Below are 22,508 nucleotides of genomic sequence, written 5' to 3' on the forward strand. Positions count from 1 at the left end.
TCCCCGGATCCTCCTTCCGCCCTTTTTTGTAAATGGGGGTAACATCCGCCAGCCTCCAGTCCAGCGGAACTTCCCCAGTGAGCCAAGACTGTCCAAAGATAATGGACAGGGGTTTGGCAATGACATCCGCCAGCTCTCTCAGGACTCTCGGGTGGATACCATCAGGCCCCATAGACTTGTGGGCATCCAGCCAAAGGAGCAGATCCTTGACCCATTCCTCTTGGATCACAGGAGCTTCGATTTGCTCTCCCTCCCTGCACTCAGACACCGAAGGCCAGCTCACCTGGGAACTGCTGACCTTATTATTAAAGACTGAGGCAAAGAAGGCATTAAGGACCTCAGCCTTGTCCTCATCCCTAGTGACTAACGTACCCCCTGAGTCCAGTAGGGGCTGGAGGTGATCTTTAGCCCTCCTTTTGCTATTAATATATTTATAGAAAGACTTTTTGTTGTCCCTTATGGAGCAGGCTAGTCTAAGTTCCAATTGGGCTTTTGCCCCCCTGATTATCTCCCTACATGTCATAACTTCCTCCCTGTATTGATTCCTGGATGCCTGCCCATTCTTCCAAGACTTATAGACATCCCTTTTTCTTTTGAGATGTTCCCAAATCTCCTTTGTCATCCAAGCTGGTTTTCTACCCCGGCGGCTCGACTTCCGGCACACAGGGACAGCTCGCTCCTGTGCCTCCAGAATTTCCTTTTTGAATAGTAACCATCCCTCCTGCGCCCCCTTACCCTTGAGAGCTGTCTCCCATTGGACTTTGTTAACCAGACTTCTAAACAGCCCAAAGTCAGCTCTCCCAAAGTCCAGCTTGGCCGTTTTAGTGTTCCCCCTCCTAACTTCCCCTAGAATTGAGAATTCTATTATCTCGTGGTCACTATGCCCCAGGCGTCCTCCAACCTTCACATCTCCCACAAGACCTTCTCTGTTCACAAACAGCAGGTCTAGGGGAGCACCTTCTCTAGTCGGTTCACTGACCAGTTGTGATAGGAAGTTGTCCTCCACACTCTGCAGGAACCGCCTAGACTGTTTCCTGACTGCCATGTTATACTTCCAACAGACATCAGGTAGGTTAAAGTCACCCATAAGGACAAGGGCTAGTGAGCGCGAGACTTCCCCCAGTTGTTTAAAGAATAGCTCATCAGTCTCACTGTCCTGATAGGGTGGCCTGTAGCAGATTCCCACTACAATATCCGCCTTCATAGGCCCCCCTTTGATTTTCACCCACAGACATTCTACCAAGTCATCCCCAACATTTAACTCTAAACAGTTTAGACCTTCCCTTACATACAGGGCAACCCCACCATCCCTTCTACCTCTCCTATCCCTTCTGAAGAGCTTGTAGCCATCCATGGTAGCACTCCAGTTATATGAGTCATCCCACCATGTTTCAGTGATGGCAACTATGTCATAGTTTCCCCGGATAACAAGAGCTTCCAGTTCCTCTTGTTTATTGCCCATACTGCATGCGTTCATATAGAAGCACGTAAGTTGGGCTTTCGACCCCACTGCACCCCTAGGGGGGGAAGTTTTATTACCTGAGCTGTTATTTTTGGGAATCTCTTTTACCTCTAGGCAACTTGTGTGTTGCTCCTGACTACACATATCACCCCCTACTATCACTGAGGCAGCAGGCAGAAGGCACCTGCCTACACTCCTTTCATCAGACAATGGAGGGCCGTCCTCGGCTGTTAATCCTCTAAGTCTGACAATACCCCCCACCCCCTTCACATCTAGTTTAAAGCCCTGTTGATGATCCCAGCTAGTTCTGTAGTGAGCAGCCTTTTACCCCGTGGAGACAAACCCGCCCCATCCCTAGATAGAAGATCTGGCATTAAGGTCAGCCCGTGGTTAAAGAAGCCTAGGTTGTTTTCCTCACACCACTTTTGCAGCCAATTATTTAAATCCTCGATCTTTGTTTTCCATCCCGTGTCATGTCCCAGAGTCGGTATGATAGAAGAGAATATTACTTGGGCCCCCGATCCCTTCAACATTCTTCCCAAAACCCTGAGATCTTTCTTAATAGTCCGGATGTTTCTTTTCCTAATGTCATCCATACCAACTTGGAAAATAAGAAGAAGGTAGTAATCGGTGGGCCTGACTATAGATGGGAGTTTTTTTATCACATCCCTAATTGTTGCCCCAGGAAGGGAGCAGACCTCCCTATGTAAAGGGTCAGGTCTACAAATCTGGCCCTCCACACCCCTCAAAAGGGAGTCTCCTAAAACAATCACCCGCCTTTTCTTCAGGAAAAGAAGCATTCCCTGATGCTTCAGGAAAGAAAAGGATTCATCATTCCCTGATGCTTCAGGAAAGAAAAGGAGCACAATTCTTTATTTAGCAGAATGCAGTCCCTATCCCAGTTCAGACAGGGAAAGAAGCTTTTTGAAGAGACTGAGCCCATAATATGACTGAACAGTGCATTTTGCAAGCAAGAACCTTTCATATGAAGAAGAGGGGAAGGGACACCCAGTGAGGTTGCCTGGTTTAGGATGAAGGGCACTAAAGGTTCATTTAGGACACAGACTCTCTTCCTCCTCTGCCAATGACTTGCTGTAATACACGCTGTCAAAGGACAGCTACTGCTATGCAACCAAGTAATAGCTTGGCTTAGATATACAGTGAACCTCAGGCAGGGATTGAATTCTAACTGCTCAACCCCTAATCCCATATAACAGCACATACATCCTTCCCTTGCTGATAGTCCTATTGCTGGCCAGGCACAAGGGCTTTGGGAAAAATTGACAAGAATTCCTGCTAGAGCAAGCAATTGTCTGCTAAAGTACATCTCCATGTAAATCCAGGTGTGGGAAGCCCCAGCTGTGTTTTCTGATGTCTGTACCTGAGGCTTAGCAGAATTACAATGCAGCAGCTGCCCAGTTTCTTGCAGACCAGACAGGCAACCTGGTGAGCTTCACGTGGTTTTTCAGATCCCAGCTGTTCTCTTAAACAAGTGTGCCTGACCATCCCCTGGCTTTAACAGTGTAGAACAGATGTAAAGTACTAGTGGTTTCACACCAAAACAAAGCTGATGTGAAACGAGACTTGGCCCTACTATGCGGAAAACTGCAGCATCTCTAAAGAGCTTCATGTACTTAGTGCAACCCAGGCTCTGAGGGATGCGGTACTACAGAGAGTGTTTAGTTATGGGCTGGTCTTAATGGACTGAACTGGACGAGGGAGACAGGAGTCAAACCAGCTCTCTTCATAGTGAATCCTATTAGCTATAAATAGCACTCATCGCAAGGAGAGGGTGAGTGCAATTTTCTTCTGCTAAGATCACAGTAGCAGAGACGTTTTTATCACAGATCATGCACGTTACACCAAGGGGAACAGAACGGATGCCAGAACAAGACAGTAGCATGTCTACATTGCCAAAAAACTACTTCAACCAGAAAAGCAAATCAAAATCAAACCCAGGTCATTCCCACAGCAAGGATTCAGATTTCACAGATAGGATGCCATTTAATCACCTCAAGTCCACCAACAGATACAGCAAACCTTGCAGAGTGGGGGAGAGAGACCGTGTGGGTAGGAAATCCAGGAAATACCTGCTGCAGATGCCACTCAGAGGCAGAACCCACTTCTCGAGGGAAAACACTACATGAAGCACTTGGTGAGGGGGCAGGCAATGAGCAGCCTACTAGGGAGAGAACACAGAGCCCCACCTGTACTGTACCACTTCCTGCATGCACACCACTGGGCGTTAGCTCTCACATAGCAAAATGTCTAGCTGTTTCCGCATGTAGACAGACCCTTATGTGGTAATTTTGGATTTCACTTTGCTGCTGTTGGGAGGCCCTAATTTCAAAACGGCCTCTGCTTAGGCTCTTAAAAATTCACTGCCATTTCACTCTCTGGAGAGGAGCCAATCCCAGGCCTGTTGTTCAACATAATCTCAGAGAGAAAAAATAGCTATTTCAAATGACTGATAGCACACATGCAATTAAATAATTAAGATTGCCAGAGGAAATAATCTTGCAACTTGAAAAAGAGATGGTATCTTATTGTTAGAATACAGACACATTAATATCTTGGAGCTGTCAGGCCTATTTCTAACATTTTCTGAGTACCCCATCTTTTGAAGAACCGACAGAAGTGTGAGCACATATCTCAAATAAACTGCATTTCCAAAGGAGAGAGAACAAACTGAGGCCACATGGACAGAGTCACCACAGAGGAGAGCCTGCCATCTATGGTTTCCTTGCATTATAAACTACTGCTTTTAGCAGCCATACAGTCCCGTGCCACCATCCAGTTGTGGGATTGAATTATTTAACTGCCTCAGAGCAGGATAAGTCTCAATAAATAGCACGGAAACACCTTCAAAGCAGGGTAGTCTATTAATGAGAGAGGGACAGGAGCTGCATGATGTCCCCAGGGGAGTCTGCTGCATTTCAACATTAAATAAAAGTCATCCTGCTTTAGATGTCTGCAGGTGACACTGTCCACAACATATTTTGGCCAGGGACTCTGAAAGGGAAGGGAAATACACTGGCCTGAACTTGCAAATTACAGGGCCCCTTTAGCAATCTGTTATTATGTTCATCACGGAGAAAGCATCAATCTAACAGATGATCGGTGAAGCAGAACAGGCATTAGCTGCAGAAGGGACAACTATGCTGCATTCTCCAGCCCCACTCATGAGATAATGAGGCTGGTGGGGTGGCTCTCAGCCAGCAGGATGGACAGAGAGAGAAAAGAATGCAAAGGAACAAAAGAAACTTGCCTGTAGCATCTTGGCTGTGTTCAGTAATTTTGCAGGCATGGATTATTGACTAAAGGTGCAAGACAGAGACACACAGTCAATAACACCCCTAGAGAAACTGGAACTATACCCAGCCTGTGGGTCCCATGCATGTGTAGGGTTGCACCTGAGCTCTGCACATACAGCTAGGAGCTTGCTAGCAACTTACTTGTGTATGTTAAAGCACAGATTTGGAAAGAGCCATCAAAGGATACCTGTGGCTGGCATGAAGCTGTGAGGCTCAAATTTCATACCCAGTTTGTTTTCCTCATGATCACTGGTGCTAGTAAGCCCAGAGGGGATGTTATTTTTCTGTGAGGAATGGAGTATAGAAGCAGAACAGTCAGGTGGGGGCTGAGCTTTGCAAGGATGAGGAACCACTAAACACAAACAAAAATAAGCTATGCGCTTTAAGAAAGAATAAAACACATAAAAAGCACACCAACTCTACTACCAGGTTAGAAAGCAAATTGCAGCCACTGTTTGGTTTCAGCACAAGCCCCACAGTTTTCCTTCGTTTTCAGCTTACAGACAGGAAATCATGCTCCAGTGTAATCTGCACGATGTACAGCCAGGCAGTGGCTGCTCTGGCATTTTGTACTGGGTCCATAAAGAGTCTAACAGAACTAATTTTTTGTGCACCCTGAAGAGGGAAGCCGACAGCAATCTGCACTTCCCATGCAGTTACAGGATTCCCATCTTTGGAATTTCTTGGTATTTCTCATTCCTTATTTTATGATTTATTAGTCTCCCTAAGCAAATAAAGAACACTTTTAAAATTGTATATTCCTGACCAAGATGAATTTCAGTCCCCTAGAGGTCCAACCTACAGAACAAGATGGGGAAAAAAACCAGCCAGCCTGCTCTTTGTCAGCCTCTCCCAAGAAACATGTGTCCACAAAGCAGACTTACAGGCTTTCCAACAGCCTTCAGACATAGATTTCATATACTAGGGAGAGGAGTCAATTCTATAAAATAAACTGCTACATAACCTATCTGCATTTTGTATTATTTACTGGTACAACAGTAAAGCGTTGCAAAAAGAGTAAAAACTCTGAGCTAAAAACACCAGCTGTAAAACTGCCACAAACTCTTCAAAAACCTATCGCTGATTTGCAGACTCCAGGCTGAGCTGCCCAGTATGCCCTTCTGTTAGTAAGCAGCTCTCCGCCCCTGAAATCTTGCTCATTTTTCTCCTCTGTTCCTCAAAGCACTCAAAGCACTGGAACACATAACAATTCCTGAGAGATGGTGCAGAAAAGCATGCTGCCTGGCCCCGGAAGGGTCTGTGTGAGACTTGGGACATGCATTTACCTCTGTGAAGCCCTCCTGAAGAATATCCAGTAAATTCCCCCTGGCCAAACAAGCAAGCATTCTCCACGAGCCCACCGATGGGCGAGGGTCTCAGAGGACACTGGGCAGATCCTCCAGCTCTGGGCACGACCTCTTCCTCCTCCTCCCAAAGACAAAGAGTTGGAGCTCATCAGGAACCGCATTCATAGTCCCATATGTGCAGCCCGTTACTGCACACAGATAGTTGAGCCAAAGTCAAGGCTTGCACTGGGCATGCTCGAGAGGGAGTTGCTGGGGGAGCAGCGGGAGAGATGTCACACGGTTCCTATAGAAACGCTTCAGCTTACAAGACGCAGGCCCAGCACTGAGTTGGGGAAACATCTGAAACCGATTTCCAGCAGTCATACTCACACACAACCTGCTGCGTAAAAGAGATTTTCAAACCCACCAAACACAGCAAGCCCTGTGTAGTGTGGGGGCAGGGAGAGAGTCCAAGAATGGCAAATAGCGGATGCCTTGCTTAGCTAGACAAGCAAAAGGAAGGATTGTAAGAGCTGCCAGCTTTAACTCTCAGCAATTGTTCTGCAGCCCTGAAGAAACAGCAGCATCGTCGGCAAGCTGGTAGAGACAGGAAGCTGCAAACCAGGCCACAACACAGTTAGTGACATTTGCACAGTACTCAGCCCTGCTCTAGCTGCCCTGGCAATGAAGTTGAAAGATGAAAAAAGATAGAAAACTTTCACACTAGAATTAATCCCCAGCAAATGTTCCAATGAACTGCATTTATGCCATAAACTAGTGTCACATATCTCCAGGCAATCTCTCAAACTTCATCTCACCTTACAGGAAACATCCAGGGGAAAAAAAAAAAAAAAAATCTCTCAGAATGGATGAAGACACTTTCTGCCAGAGGCTCTAGCTGCCAGTCCACAGATCAACACTGCAAGTACTTCCCAGTGATATCGGGCTGTGCCTTCAGATTTCAAAGCATCTGGCCAAGCATTTCTAAGTGAGAGACACATTTAAAAACAAACATGTTTTTCTGGCTAAGTATTGAAGCATCTGGAGGAAAAAGCAATTGCATAATTTTATCATACCCTGTCACATATGGACATGCAGCTTAAATACAGAAAGACAAGCAACAGGTAATTTCCCCTCTGTAACCAATCCAAGTCATTCAAAAAGGAGTCAGCTCCCATGCCTCCATGACATAAGTTTTAAATTATTTATTCATGTTTGCCTTCCCTGCTTCTCGTAATTCAGTGGGAACTGAGATTTTTTTGTTTTCATTGATTGTAATATCATATCAGTTAAGCAAAAGAAGCTGGCAATGCTAGGGGTTAGTACCTTGATCCAGTTTACTTTTGAGACTCAAAATGCCATTAAATAGAGAGCAATAAATATATATTTCCATTTTCTGTGATGCAATCAAATAGCTTATGCTTTGCAATTTCAATAAACTTTCATAGAAAAACTTAATAAGCGGTTTCCCCATCAGACAGAATGTGACCTCATTTTAAAAGAAACCAAAAACCAACAACCACAAAACACACTCTCAGCCTTTTCTGTGGACTTTATAATGCTATTCTTGACTAATAATCTCAAAGAAAAAGTTATATTTATTATCTGTTTTTCAGTGCTACATAGTAAACATACATTCATAGAAGACTTCCTTCTGATATCAACAGGTAAGGATGCTGAGGTCAACACTTCTCTATACCACTTCAATTTCTGGAACAAAAAAAATTAACTCCAGATTTACTGAAGTAAAATCCAATGCACTCTGAATGCACAGAGAGGTTGCAGACGGCTTTTAGATGTTCTCTGATTGTTTGTATAATTTGCTTTATGAATTTGATAGATTAAATATTTTATCCTCCTACAAGCTCTAGATATTTACCTTTGTCCTTTGAGGAACAGAGAAGCCAAAGGCAGGTAGTCTGTAGCCACAGACCTAATGCTGGAGACATATCCCAAATTTACAGGATTAAAAAAATAAATAAAAATAATAATAAAGAAATAATATGTTCAAATAGCATAGAACTGCAAAGCACAAACAAGATTTAAATGTCCCTGTACAAGCTCTCTGTAGCACCACCCCCAATTACAGTTTGGCGGTCACATGAGGTACATAACATCTTTCAATCGCAGTGTGCTCTCCATGCCATTGCATAGCAGGACACATTGCACAGCGTGATGGTGAGGGGGCTGTCAGCCACATGGATTGAGCAGCTGGCTGTGCATATAAACCACACAAAGAGTCCTGGACTTCCTTTCAGAAACACAGTAATGGATCTATATATGTATAACAGATAAAATAGTCAAACGTGGTCTAGAGAAGGGCAGTTTCTCCTAGGCCAACCAAATACAGCAAATGATAAAAAAAAACCCCACAGTTATTAGTACAGAGAAGCATTTCTCTCACTCCTGCTCCATATACCCCTACTTCTGGCACAAAGCAGAGGACCTACAGCCTGACGTAGCACCCATAGTACAGTAGTCCCATCCCTGAGAAATGCAGAAATACTATCTCAGCCAAACATATTGGGGTAACTGTAAAGAAGTTGTTTTGGATTGGAGAGACTATTCAAGCCAGAAGCCCTACTCTGCCTGCCTTTTTGGATCATCCAAGAAAAGCTGGGACTGAAGTCTGGAATTCAGGTGGTCACTTTCAGTCCCATATCCCTGTTACAGAGCATCTACCTAGTAGAACACCAACACAGCAAAAGACAAAGTGTTCTCATTGTACGTGCCAGGTTCAGGTACAGGCCTGCTCGTGGTATGTTTTCCTTTTGTCATCAAAGAATTGCTTCTGCATGGAGTTTCTCATCTTTGAAACAGAACTGCCTCGCTTTGACGATATGAATGTCAGAGACTAGAAACTAGGCCATTTCAGATGGCTAGACTGAGAAGCAGAGCATGCTGAACCATCCTTCTGTTTATTGTGGTAACATAGATGCATCTTGGCTGTATGTGTGTGCTGAAAATATCTTTTAAAAAATTAAATGCTAGTTCTCCCATCTTCATGTTTCACTCTTAAATGTCAAGCTTCTTGTAGCAGGAAACATATTTATTGTTTTGGTTTTATAACATCATAATAGATGCCCTTGAATGTTACCTTTGCAAGAAGCAAACAAAACAGCCTCTCACTAAAACTAATGCTTCATAATTCTCCTCGAAGATGATTCCAAAATGAAGGGCAAGGGGCAATGATAACAAAAGGATCTCCACATCAACTGTTCCCAGTGTGAGTGACCTTCAAAACAAACATGTAGCATGGCAGTTTGGTTGGTGGCATTGCCCTCTCCTGGCGAGTTTCAGCATAACCCTAACCCCTGTACTTGCCCTGCTGAATGCCGGGCAAGGTGCATGACAAAGCCTTGTTACTGCTCCATTTCCTGTCGTGATGAGACTGTAGTCGTGTCACAGCAACACCACAAGTATCAACGCATAAGCCTTCCTTCAAGCCTTCCATCGAAGGATTTTAAGGCACTTTATCAACATTCTCTGATTGTTTCACTTACCAGCTCTTGAGAAAGAGGTCAGTTCTCGCTAATAAAATTTTGATTGGGGAAATAAAAGCAAGAGAGGCTGATTCAAAAACAAAGGCTGTGAGGCTTGTGAAGCCATGACTGCAGTAATAGCAAAAAGAGCTGCTTAATGCAGCTAATGTCTTTGTGTCACTGAGTGTCCCCTCCCAACCACTCCATCCAGTATCCAAAACAGAGATCAGACACAAAAAGGACTCCTGGAAACTCACAGAGGATGCAGCAGGCTGTGATGCGTGTAGAGGCACCATGTCCTCCAGAGTTCCCATGCTGGATGCCACAGCTCAGCTCAGTGCCAAGGGAAATGTACCAGTACTCCTTCCCCCTTGAAGCCTGAGGAGGAGAAGCAAATGTATTAAATACAAAGAATTTTCTTGGAGGGATGTAAAAAGTATTCATTTGATTCATGTCAATGTGGGACAATGGATGTGCAAATAGGTGGCAAGGAGTAGGGTGTGCCTATTCAAGATAAGTGATTGTCTTAGTTTAAGATCTCTGTGAAATGCAAAAACATAAACCTGCGAAATGCCTCATGATGCTGCTAACCACGAGCCCCAGTTGTGAAATGTGTTCACCTGATACGTGTCAATATAAAACAATGTTAGGGCCGCAGAGTGAAATATGACCTTCTCTGTATATGTAACCTTTAACCATTCTGTTTGTTCTTGTATAACCATAGCCATAGAGGAAGCAGAATGGTATGGATATAGTTCTCGCTTCTTGCAAAAGCCACCTAACATTTTTGCTTTGCTGCCAATTGCAAGGTGTTAGACAAGAGGGGCCTGGGGGCCTGTACGCGCTTAATCTCTAATCTTGCTTAACCACTTTTAAGTTAGCTTGCTCAAGCCATAGATCTGTAAGTTGCATAACCCTTGTGTAAGATAAGCAGGAGCCAAGATGGAGGACAAGGATAGTCCTGATGACTTCGCAGAGCACAGTCATGATGACTTCACTAGTTTTCTGGGGAGGTGAAAAAGTCATCACGAGGAAGACATACAGCCTTCATCCCTGAGACCCCTACTCACGACAACCAGGAGACACTGTGCACGCGCAACTCGGGGGGGGGGTTAGGGGTGGAGACTATGGAGATGACTTCTCTGAGCTCATTGTAATAAGACCACCTTTTCTCGGAAATAATTAAGAATATGTATTAGTAAAAGAAATATAAACCAGAAATAGGAACTATACGGTGTGCGTCTTGGTAGAGCAGAGACTCCCAGCGCACCCAGCGCTGTTCGCTTGCTTTTATTCGCCTAATAAATTGTAAACTTTAATTGGAGTTCTGTTTGGGACTCACTCATTTATCACAGGGAGAACAGACTTACCAACGAAATGTCTGAATATAACTAAAACAAAGGAGAAAAATTGCCACCTTCTTCCATTGCTTGCAGAAAATATATTTAAGGGCTATAGTATTAGGGAAATTTACACATTTTTGTATTTTCTTCGACATGTAAAGTATGTATGGTGGACAGAATTCCCCTGAAACACACGTAAAAAAGATTCCTGATTACATTGGCTTACACCGCACATAGGATCTAATTCTCTCTTCCCATTTGTGGAGTAGGAATCCAAATTCAACAGAAATCAGATATGCCAGCTGAAGCTGTACTCGTCCCTAGTGTCAAATACTCAGGTTATTACTTGATTCAGTGCATTTAGCCCAGACAACAAAGATTCATAAATAATTTTAGAAAACAATTCCACATATCGACATTTAGATTTAGGAATTTTCTGATAATCTGTATTTTCTTTGCTTAGTCTTCCTTTAGAAGTCCGGAGTTAAGTCTGGCAAAAGGAAAAGTGGAGGAGTCTGGAAGAGTTAACAGAATGGATAATGTTAAGATTCCTTGAGAAAGACTGAATGACTGTGGGAATCACTGTTTTTAAGAATCATTTAAAGGTGGGCAGAAGTGTGACCCTTAGGCAGATGGTCACTATTATCTTGGTTGTGCCATCCGGGTACATCTCTCAGGACCAAAGGACGGGTGCCAGGCAGAGCCAAGGCAGGTTGCTGAAGCTGCTCAGGGCGGAGGTATTTTGGGGCCCGCTCTGCAGAGCAAGGCTGAGGGCAAGTGGGCAGGGATGCCAGGAGGTGCGGGGCAAGGAGCCGAGGCCTCGGACGTGGCCCCAGGCGCCTCTGGAAGCGAGTCGGCGCGGGGGATGGGAGCACGGGGATGCCCAGAAGCAGGCCTGGCGAGGGGAGACCAGGGTACGAGGAATGGTAGGCTGGGGTGGGGGACTGGGGTACGGGGAATGGGCTGCGATCCCCAGGAGCAGGGCTGTCCCGGGAGCTGAGGAGACCCTGCGGAGGGGGGGGCACAGGGAAAATCAGGGGCCCCGTGGGGTGGGGTGGGGTGGGGTGGGGTGGGGTGGGGTGAGATGCCCGGCCCGCCCCGCCAGGATCCCGCGCCCTGCGGCCCTACCTGCGCCCGGAGCGGGCGGGAGGGTGCAGCCCGGCCCGGGCCCGGCCACGGCGCGTCGCCGCTTGCCATGGGGACGGGGGCGGGACGAGGCGGCGCCGCGCTGGCCCCGCCTCCAGCCGGGGCGGCGGGGCTCGGGCGGGCAGGCGCTGCCTCCGGGGCGTTCGTCTCGTCGCCGCGCACCGGGAGGAGGCGGGTGTGCACCGCTCCGGCGGGGCGCGCCCAGCCCCGGCTCTGGCAGAGCTCCGCGGGGCCGCGGCTGCGCCCCGGAGCCCCAGTGCAGCAAGCGGCCTCCCCGCAAAAGTGCGGATTTATTAGTTAAAACTAAAACCTACATCTTCAGTGTTCAAAGAACACTTAATACGTTAACACTCATTTAACACCTGGACATAAAAACCTCGGGAAACACAGGAGAGATGCTGTGGGAAGCTTTTAATGTTCAGTGCAAAACCAAGTCCATTAGAAAAACCCTTACTGCAGAACATCTGCCTTTCACGTTTTGTCTATTCAAGGCCTGGTAAACAGGCAAAAGTACTGTACCACTCCTGTTCCTATGCAGAGCATATGATTATCTCCAAGATAATGCAGTAGCTCCAGAAACACCACCAAGAACTAGCTACTGTATGGAAGCTGGAGCTCCTTAGGGAACTGGAGATAAACTACCATCCCAGGCTTTAAGGCACTCATTAAAAGATAGTTTCTACTGTAGCTCCCATTCGTTCAGATCCACAGATCAACAGAACTAAGTGACCTGACAAAGTGAAAGCAAGTTCCTCTGAGCCAAACCCAGTCCTACTTACGTCCACAGCAAAACTGGTTTAACTTGATGGATGTGCAAATTTACACGACTCTGGGCCCAGAAGCTTGACCTTAGTGTCTGTGCAGCTTGCTGTCTCAGGCCTCAGTTCTCCCGCTGGATGAGTTAAAACTTCAGTACCACACGCTATGCATGCCAGTGCAATACCAGGCTGCTTCACTTAAATTGTTTTTTAAAATGACCTGTTGGAGTCTGCACCTTCTAGAAAACCTCCCATCTCCTGAACTATAGTTCATATTTAATGATGTTTCTAAAAAAACCCATTTCTTCCCATCGTGTGGAGGGCTTGACTAGAACTGATGCCAGCTCTTGTACCAGCAATTCCGTGCAACGAGGTACATAACTGCTGCCCAGCATGAACCAGATCTGGATCTGTGTCCCTGGCTGCTGCTCTGACAGCTGGGCTAGCAGGACTAAGTGCTAGTGTCGCATGTGTCCCTGGTGCATTCTTGAAAGTAAATCCTGTGCCCATTCAATCCTCTTCAGTCCAAAGGACAGGTTTTCATGCTGGGCATGGAGTATTGAAAGGAACTTGGAGGAGCAGAAAGAGGAATCCTTGGCACTCAAAAGAACCAGCCCTTTCAATAACATAACCCTATACCCATTATAAATGAAGGGCCTTCTGCAGACTTACAATAGCCCCGCTGAGGTCAACTGGATAGCATGGGTGAAAAAACTCTCTTCAGGTAGAAAAATATACTGTGTCCTTTATAGAAAAGGGGCCTTCTGCAAATGTTACTCTGACCTTAAAATAGCCCTGCTGAAGTCTATTGAATAGAACAGGCAAAAAAGCAGAGAAATTGTAGGATTGGTCCTCAAAACACTTCCAACTTAGCAAATACTGCCCATACCAGATTTATTTTTTGTAATGAGCAGGAACTCCTTCATGCTATTTACATTTAGCCGAACCATAATATGCAAAGTTATGTATGTTTATAAAATATACCAGGATGACAATTTTTAAACACTGGCAGTAAAGAGGCTGTCTCACAATGTGCATTTAACTATGCAGATCATTATTTAGGAACAGAATGTGCCAAACATTGATATAGTGCCTGAAGATACTGCCTGGGGGCCCTTTTCAACCGCCAGTGCTGCAACTGCCAAATTCAGTCTAGTGGCAGAAGCCATTTGGACGATTGCTATACTGCATTACTAACACTATTTTAAATCCATAAAGAAATTCCCAAAGGTGTATCTGGGAGGATTAGCAGAAAACACCACATGGTGTGTGCTCTATCTTACTGGGTTTTATAACTAAGGCTGACAGTACCAAACAAGAAAAAATGGAGGAAAAGTCCAAAGCTCTCTCTAAAGTTGACCGGGATTCATTCCCAGTATCTCAAACATGCAGACAGCTGCTGTACTCTAAGGACTGGATAACTGCCCTAAATATAGGCAATGGCTTTTAAATGTCTGCCTCACAGTTAAATTGTGAATTTTCCTTGTTTCACTTCCAGTCAGAGCCCAGAGCTCCCTACTCACTTCTGTTCATGTTGGGGTAAGGATGTGTATCTGTATAGCCCTTCAGTGAAAGAAACTGTACCCCTCAGTTAATTCTGCATTTCCGGCCTTGGTTTTGGTGTGCTGTGCATGGTTACAGAACACTGCTTTTTGAGAAAAGGGGATGCACATAGTGCATGACTGCAGTTACAGTGGCAGGTGTTGGAGGAAGATATTGCAGTAGATACTGTTGAAGGTTTTATGCCATTTCTTCACAGTATCATCCACATGTCATTCTGTACATGGCAGAATTTTCTTAACATTGACATGAAATCCTGTGGCAACATCTCCCTTGTCCCAGTAGTGAATCCTGTATGCCATGTTCTTAAATTCATCTGCAGAGCGGCACTCAGCTGGTCCTGTGCCACAGCAGAAACTTTCTCACTGCAGCTCTGAGCTGTGGTTTTAGCCTTCATCTGCCAAGGAGCAGCTCTGTCTTCTCACAGTACTGAGAGGAGACAGGTTGCCAACTTCAGACGCAACTCTTCCAAGAGGAAGAGGTGGTTTTTGTCAGCAGAATCAGATAGGAAACTACTCATCATGTGAGAATAAATATGTCTGTGTCCTCCAAAGAGAAATGCAAGTGGAAGACACAGCCTCTCTGCACCTCCTCAGGGAGACTTGATGGGTCCACGAGGTTAGTTTGCATCTACAGCATCTCTAAGTCTGCAAAATCCTTTTACGGCTGAAGGAGGAGAGGGCCATCATGCCCTTTATACCAGGGTCCCATTCTTACTGTCATATTTCAGCCTGGGCCAGGGGAAGTTGAGGGTGGCATACTCTGTGGCATTCTGCATTTGTAAGTTCTTCATCTCTGCTGCAGAGCGCTCCCGGACCTTGGTGAATACTTGGATGTCTGCGTAATGAATGCTGTCATCCTGCTTCACACTCTTGGGTTTATTCACGGTGGCATAGACAGGAAACTCTGGGACATCTTCGTACATTGGAGCCTTTGGGGAGAGAGAGGTCCAGAAAGTCAGCTCCCTGGGCTGCTGCTATACATGCCTTCCACAGACCGGGCAGAGGCATCCTGCACACTGCCCCCAGCACCATCCAGCCCTCTGACACCTTAGGCTCAAAGAGAGATTTTATCCTACTGCTTTCACTGCACTTTAGGGGAAAAAAATGGGTCCATATCACTGTGCAGCAATGTACATTGTTCCCACAGCCATTAAAGCCTATATAGGATGAGATGATTCATGGCTCTGAATAAGCTGCCTCGTGTCCTCCCAACCCATCTGGCCTAGGAAGTGGTGGTCAGCTCTGCCTTCTCAATATACAGGTAGAAAAATAACTTTGAGAAGCTGTTTACCTTCCTGCCAGGCTGATGATGTTGACTCTCATGTCTCACATTAGTTCCTGAAAAAGAAACACCAGCAGGTCAGGTTAACACAACTGTTTATTGTCCCACCTTTGAATGCAGAAATGCAGCATCTGATCCATGGGTTCTCCCCACTGGATACAGACCAAATTTCCACCTCATCTGACACCCTCAACCCTAATGCTGTCTCTGAGACCCGCCTCCAAGAAGAAAGCCTGGGCTTGTTCCTTTGGAAAAAATAAGGTTTCCCAGGATGACAACATGCTGTGGACCACAGTGTTCTTGGCAGAACCTAGGAGGACAGACACAGCACAGAGAGCTTCCTTGTCAAGCCCTTGGAGAAGTCAGATCCAGTTTTAACTTTGTTATTTCCTTTGCTGCCTTGCAAATATATTTTGCCCAGCATGGTCCAAAGTTCACAGGGCACTATTGGGCTACTTAGGGAATGCACTTTATTCTGGGGGACTGATGTCAGATGGATGTTTGCAGCTCTTTCAAGAGTTTGATGCAGCTTCTGCTACGCTGCCACTTGAGAGTACTCACATGTGTTTTGACATGAGACTCCAGTATTTTAAAGATACTGCTGAAGTCCCTTCCTTCTCCCTTGCCAAGTCCCATGGCGCACCACACCCCTTGCTTTAAGGTGTAAAGAAATCTTGCCTCTTGCTTCTGCCAAACTTCTCTTGAGGAAGGTTAGGTACAAAAGAATATGGGAGGGGACCTCAACCTCAGGGATCCAATTCAAAGTCAGCAGTGACTAAAGTCAGCTAACTAGGAGCTCAGTCACTCCACATTTTCTTGTCCTCTAAAATATTTTCACAAATCCTTACCTTGCTTTTCTTTCTTTCTTTTAAAAGGCGAAGGACAATTCCTGAAATCAGAGAGAGATGTCAGTCCTGAAAAGCCCCATCCTCTGCTTTCATAACATACAAACCCAAATGTACCACCCCAGGGTACCACATCTGTGGGTAATGAGAAAGGCCCAGGAAGTCTCTCACAGAAGAGCTATTTAGCCAAGCCAGAACCTGAGAAGCTCTTGCAGGAAGAAGGTCCACAGGAGAGATGTGGGGATGTGTTTCCTTCTTCTGTGACACACCTACCATACCCCACGGACATCCCAAGTCTCTTTGCCTTTCAGCCCTGCCTGTCTGTCTAATATGCATATGCATATGCATCTGAGTGAATGAGAACAGATTCCACTATAGTTTTGTCACTACATTTCCACAGCTGTATCATCAAAGATGCAGGGTGCAGAGCATGATCCCAATTGGCACAACACCCTTATCTTAGGGCCAGATGCTCTGATAGCCCCATACCATGGGCTTTGGCCCCCTTGCCCAAGGCACAGCTCTGCACAGACCTTGTGCTAATTTAATGTTTCAGACAGTTTTCCTGTTCTCAGTTTTCCACTTAAAACACAACCAAACCAAACAAGCTATGTACTTAATATAAGCCAAGCCAAACCCTAATCTCAGCTGTACCTGTGTGACCAGAGAGAAACAAGCCAAACACAGGTATGTTCCAGCCATGGAATGAACAGGGGCCAAATTCATTCCAACTGTAACAACAGAGCCAGGAGCTGAGCTCCTGAAGGCTGGTGCTGGCAGGGGAGTGCAGGATGCCTGGCAGAGCAGAGACATGTCACTTTCTGGGCCAGATGCATGAAGGAAATGTTATCGTTGCATCACACTCGGAGTCTCAGAGGAGAGCAGGTGCCAGCCCTTGTATGGCTCCTCCTGCATACGCATGTCCATCTGGTGCTGGCCGCTGATCAACACAGCATGCAGCTGAGGGTTGCACAGGGGTCTGTGTCTCTGCTGCACCACAGGCAGCAGATGAAAGTGGGCAGCTAGCACTTTTAATGGGGCTACAGAGTTACCAGATGGTTCCCAAGAAGCATTATATGTCCCACAGTGTGTGCGTTTGCCAGACAGTCCTGCCACAGGCGGGAACAATGCAGTGCCTGAGGCAGAGCTTGGCTTTTGCTGGCTTTTAGAGGCAGTTTCAGCGGGTGGGTGAGCAGGACAGTGTGTGCAGTAATGCCTTTGGCGCTGTAATGGCAAAACAAAAGAAGCATGAACGCAGGCAAAGGACTTGGAGACCTTCAAAATGGTCAGTAATGATTAACCAGACTTGCTAGACCTGGGAAGTCAAAGGCAGCTTCGGGAAAGGCAGGGCTGCCATGCACGTGTGCCAAAGGATCCAATGCTCCTTCTTATGTGTCTGCTGTGTGCTGCCCCACAGACGCACCAATGGCCCTCTAGTCCTTGGCAGACAAAATTTGGGGGGCTGCTCCCAGGAGTTCAAGGCCTAGCGCAAGGCAGCACTGTATTGTCTTGCGAAGGTTCTCGCTTGGCTCTTGCAGCTCTCTCCTCTACCGTCTCTATGAGCTTGCGAGGTGTCCAGGGCCCTCCTTGCCAATGCTTGTGTGCTGGAGCACTTTGTTTCTTTACAGCACACATTGTGCAATGTAATTAAAATAGCACCATTTGAAGCAAAATCAGCAGGGTCCCTATCCTCTTTCCTGGGAAGTAGGTTGGAGTATCATCTTGTTGCTCTTGCTTGGTTTTGATTGCCTTCCTTTGTAGAGAGAGCATTAGCAGCCAGTGTGTAGGCTGAAGGTATTCTGAGGCTGTCTGCAGGTTAATCACAGCCAGGCAGGAGATGGCATCTCTCAGTCTCAGATCTGTGGTAATTAGAACAGATGTGATAAGGGAAACAAGAGCAGGGCAAACCTCTCCCCTCTTCTCAAAACCGGGTCAAACATGTTGTAACTAACTCACAGCCTGCTAGAAGCACATTGTATTCTGCATGACAGAACACATGTCCCTGCTCCTATATTGCTTCCTCCCCTTTGCCCCTGTCAATGCCAGGGGGAAATGCTCTGCTTTCTCTTTGCTGCACTATCTATAAGGCAGATATTAGCACTTGAGTCCCTCAGGGGTACCAGCGTAAAAGGACCTTTGGCCAGAGCTCTGCCCTCTGCTGCAGGAATCTGCCAGAAGGTAGTAGTCACACCATCAGCAGAAATACTTTCCCAGCTTCTTATTTCCCATGCAGCCTCTGGGAAAAAGATCAAGTGGGACACAGGAGTCCTGGTTCAGTAGCCTTGGGGGAGCAGAATTTGACATTGCCTCAGAGGAGCCAGGCTGTCACCATGCTGCTTCTCAAATAGAGCAGAAAGCTACTCTCCTGCCTGGCTCTGCATAGATGAGTGACCTTCAGATTCTGGTTTATACTTCCTTTTGGAGGCAGAAGTGTTTGTGGCACTGGCACTGTCTGAACCTGAAAATGCCACCACAGCATACACTGTAATGGTGGTGTTTGTAGTCTGGAGTCTCTGGCTTTGCCAGTCCGTTCTGTGGCACATCTCTCCCTGCCACACAGCATTATTATTGTGCCTGGCAACTGCAGCTCTGCTCAGGGGAACCAGCCTGTCCCCCAGGCATTCCCTGATCAGGCCCTTGTCCTGCAGTAATGAAGCCGATGCCTGGGTGCTTCATTTACCCTACGCCACAGGGTAGAGGAAGTAGAAAATGTGACTTTTGGTGGGGGACATGTCAACAACCAGCCTTCCACCTCCCACCTGTAGTTCCTGTTCCTAAATCCCAAACTCCTCTGTCCTCCAGCTCAGGTTGGAAGGACCTCGGTGTCCTGAACCTCCTCCTCTGCTCCAGCCACTAGGTGGTGCTGTGCCTCTTGTAATTATTAAAAAGCGCTCGTGAATTTCTAATACTTTTAACAAATGCAGTGTTGGAGAGAATGTCCTCAGAGCTTCATCTGATATTCATGGCTCTCCCCCTTGTTCCACTCTCAGAGCTGAAAATATTTCCACATGGCACCGAACGATGCTCCACTGTGCCTTTTTTCTTTAAGCAGGAGGTCCAGGGGACAACACGAGGCAGGAGGGATTAAACTGTCATCTTCCCTCCCAGGGAGAGAGCGCAACATCATGTGAAAAACGTGGCAAGGATTTCCCAAACGCAAATAAAGCCCAGACAGAGGCAAGCAGGGAGAGGGGCTGAGTGAGCTGAGCACAGCAGGACGGGGTAGCTGACCCACAAGCCCTTAGAGCCAGCACTGCCCCGGGGGCTCCTCCCTGCAGCATGCCAAAGGAACACCTCATGGTGTCTACCTGGCCGGAGACCACTGGGGCAAGGACAACGATTTTAACTAGATCCTTCACAGAACTGAGCTATTCTCAGCTGCTGGCATGCATGGCTGCGGGAGCCCAAGCTGCCAGTGCCAGGATGCGCCGCAGCCCGTCTGGGCTGAGACGTGAGCGACAAAGCCCCTTCGCCTCCCCCCGGCCCGCCTCTGGCAGGCAGCGGCTGCCCCAGCCTCCCGTCCGTGCCCCGGCACCTGCACCGCCCTCACCCGGTGCCCCTGCTCGCTTGCTCTCAGTTTCTGTGTGAGCTGGCAAGGCGCAGGGCTGCGAGCCAGGCGGGAGCCCTGGCAATCCCAGCACAAGGAAGCAAAGCTTGCAAAGTCCACTCAAACTTCTGCGCAGGCTGCCCGGAGCTTTGTCTGCCATCCCCATACCTGGTGGATGCCGTACTCACCATGGTCGCCTGCAGCTGCAGAGATTGCCCATGTCGCTCCTTCCTCCATGAAGTAGAAGCGTTTCTGGACAGGGAGAGCTTGTATTTCCTGGTTCCTGCTCGGCCCCTGGCTGTTCCAAGGGAGTGTCAGGTTTCTCTCCATCGCTGCAGTGACGCTTTGCGAGGCCCGTGCGTGCCATCTACCGGAGGGCTCGCCCTGGGCTCTCCGTGCCCCCAGGGCCTGCGCTCGCCTCTTGCTCCCCAGGGAGGAGAGGGCAAGGTAGCAGCATGCCTCTAGGCTTCAGCCCTGGGGCTAAAATTCGGCTCTATGATTTGTACAGTGGACGTCCCTCCGTTATCCCTCTCTCCCACCAGCGCCATCCTGCTGATGCCAGCAGTGGTGCAAAAGAGGACGGAGGAGGGACTTGAAATGTTCCTGAAAAAAAGGAGAAACACCAGGGTGGGAGTTCTCATTGCCGTTCCTGCTGTTCGTCGCAAGCAGGATGTCAGAAAAATGTGTGGCATGGGTCAGCATCACCAGGGAAAGAGAGTGTATTTTCTTGGGAGGGAGGTGATGCCCCAGTGAAGGTGAGAGCAGGCTTGCAGGTCTACTCTCAGCTGAGCTCTAGTGCTGCTGCTTCTGCTGCAGGCAGAAAGGCATATGCAACCTCAGGGACATTACTGGGAATCTGTTTTTTTTAAAGCTACCTAGATGAAAGTGTACAGATTTGTGCTTTTGAGAATGACAGACTCCCACAAGAGATCTCACATCATTAAGAATCCACAATACAGCTCTTAGGCTCACCCCTCAGTCTGTAAAACAGGAACATTAACATGCATTTTACCTTTCTACCCCTGTTGAGAGCCCTTCAGACTGTGGCTGGTTATTCCTGGACTGAACAACAGGTAGCTGACCTCTCGCAACTCTACGAGAGCTGATACTCAATACTGAAAGATACCATGTTAATGTAGTCTTTGACCAGAAACTGTGCTCCACAGCTTTGATTTGGCAGTCAGCTCCAGTTCTGTGCAGGCCTGAAAGCCTCATGAGATGTGCCAACAAGTGGGTAAGTTGTAATTCACTCTTCTGGCGGACTATCTCAGGAACTGGCCCTAGTTCCCTACTTTAGCTGTACCCATATTCTCAGCCAGGCTCACAGCATCATTTATCATCTGCCCAAGTGCAGAGCAAAGTTTGTACCAGTCCAGAAGTGGCAGGAAGAGAAGGATTCTGCTTTGGAAGGACCACAGGGCTCAGCTGCTCTTATCTGAATCCTGGATGAGCTGCACCGTGACCTGCAGAGTCTGAGTCTTGCTCTGAAACTGCTCCTCAGCAGTAGCTGGAGAAATTCCACAGCTCAGCCTGCATCACAGCACCCTGAAGAGAATTTAGGATTGGATTTATGTAGGCAGATGGGATTCAGTCCCGGTCCCAACAGGACCATGTTCTCAGGGTCCTGCAAAGACCAGGTGGTCTCAGACGTCTCTCCCTGCTTGGAAAGTGGCTCACTGTCTGTCTCTGGGTTTGCCGCAGACACTGTTGATTTAGTGAGCCAGTGTCTGTTTTGCTTTCTGGGATAACTTGGGCTTTGTTGCTTTGTGGAGAAGAAAGAAAAAGGCTGGGAGCCTCTTCCCATCAGCCCCTTTTGCAAATACTGGAGCTGCTGGTTTGAGCTCCATCAGAGAAACAGAAAGGCATCAAAAACATTGGCAGAAGTGGAGAGCATTTGGCTGCCACTTTGCATTCCCTTCTCAGTCTGTGTCTGCAGGGATGAAAGATAGCATGGCTTCCAATGCTCCTGCTCAGCAAACCGATCAGGCTATTTTTTGCAAAGCCTGCCAGGGTGCAGAGGAACAGCCCAGTGGCTGACACCCGGCAGTGCCAGCCCCTCTCACTGCATAAATGCTCGGGGCAGCTGTCTTCATGCACTCAGGGGCGTCGTCTGGGTAACAAGCTATGCAACTGGCATAGGACGAGCCTGCAAGTGCCCAGCAATAGAAAATGAACTCGTTGGAGAGCAAAGACAGGGCTAATAAAAGCCAAGGGGGAACAGAACTGTGTAATGACTCCTAATGCTGTGCATTTCTATTGCTATAGCATCAAGGTACCTCAGACACTGAGGGACTGGGACCACACTGTGATATGAATGGTACAGACACACAACAAGCTGGCATTGTCTATAAAAAATGAAGGAGAGTGAGCTTTGAACTAGTTTGGGCACTTTTGTCTTAGAATCTGCTCCCTATGCAGCCCAGCCCTGACCACATGCTGTTTTCAGCCCCTAGTAGTTCGACAACCCACAGCCCTTGCGTT

The 22,508-nt window shown here is 47.2% G+C and overlaps 2 protein-coding genes across 4 annotated transcripts in view; both read right to left on the reverse strand.

Moving 5' to 3' along the window:
• Positions 1 to 6,239, reverse strand: part of DIXDC1 (DIX domain containing 1) — a 39,027-nt gene extending 32,788 nt beyond the window's left edge. For all 3 annotated transcript variants that reach the window (XR_015222881.1, XM_086627070.1, XM_086627069.1), the window contains exon 1: positions 6,063 to 6,239. Coding sequence is in view for 2 of the 3 variants with exons in the window: in XM_086627070.1 (XP_086483196.1) it covers positions 6,063 to 6,122 (60 nt within the window). In the remaining variant the exon portion in view is untranslated. The remainder of the gene's footprint in view (positions 1 to 6,062) is intronic.
• A 6,202-nt stretch (positions 6,240 to 12,441) lies between these two features.
• On the reverse strand, positions 12,442 to 20,333 carry C26H11orf52 (chromosome 26 C11orf52 homolog). The gene is made up of 4 exons (XM_009979830.2): positions 20,216 to 20,333; positions 16,484 to 16,524; positions 15,645 to 15,691; positions 12,442 to 15,282 (listed from the first exon to the last, which is right to left on the reverse strand). The coding sequence occupies exons 1-4, from the start codon at positions 20,245 to 20,247 to the stop codon at positions 15,046 to 15,048; spliced, it is 357 nt and encodes a 118-aa protein (XP_009978132.1). The 5' UTR covers positions 20,248 to 20,333; the 3' UTR covers positions 12,442 to 15,045.
• Positions 20,334 to 22,508: the final 2,175 nt, after the last annotated feature.

This window comes from Tauraco erythrolophus, chromosome 26 (assembly GCF_009769465.1).
Source record: "Tauraco erythrolophus isolate bTauEry1 chromosome 26, bTauEry1.pri, whole genome shotgun sequence".
NCBI lineage: Eukaryota > Metazoa > Chordata > Aves > Musophagiformes > Musophagidae > Tauraco > Tauraco erythrolophus.

Bases quoted from the DNA above. Each gene is read 5' to 3' on its own strand.
- C26H11orf52 (XM_009979830.2), bottom strand. From the start codon at position 20,247: ATGGGCAATCTCTGCAGCTGCAGGCGACCATG. The intron at 16,525-20,215 runs GTGAGTACGGCA...CTCTGATTTCAG, and splicing joins TGCAGCTGCAGGCGACCATG to GAATTGTCCTTCGCCTTTTA. The intron at 15,692-16,483 runs GTAAGGATTTGT...TTTCTTTTTCAG, and splicing joins AAGAAAGAAAGAAAAGCAAG to GAACTAATGTGAGACATGAG.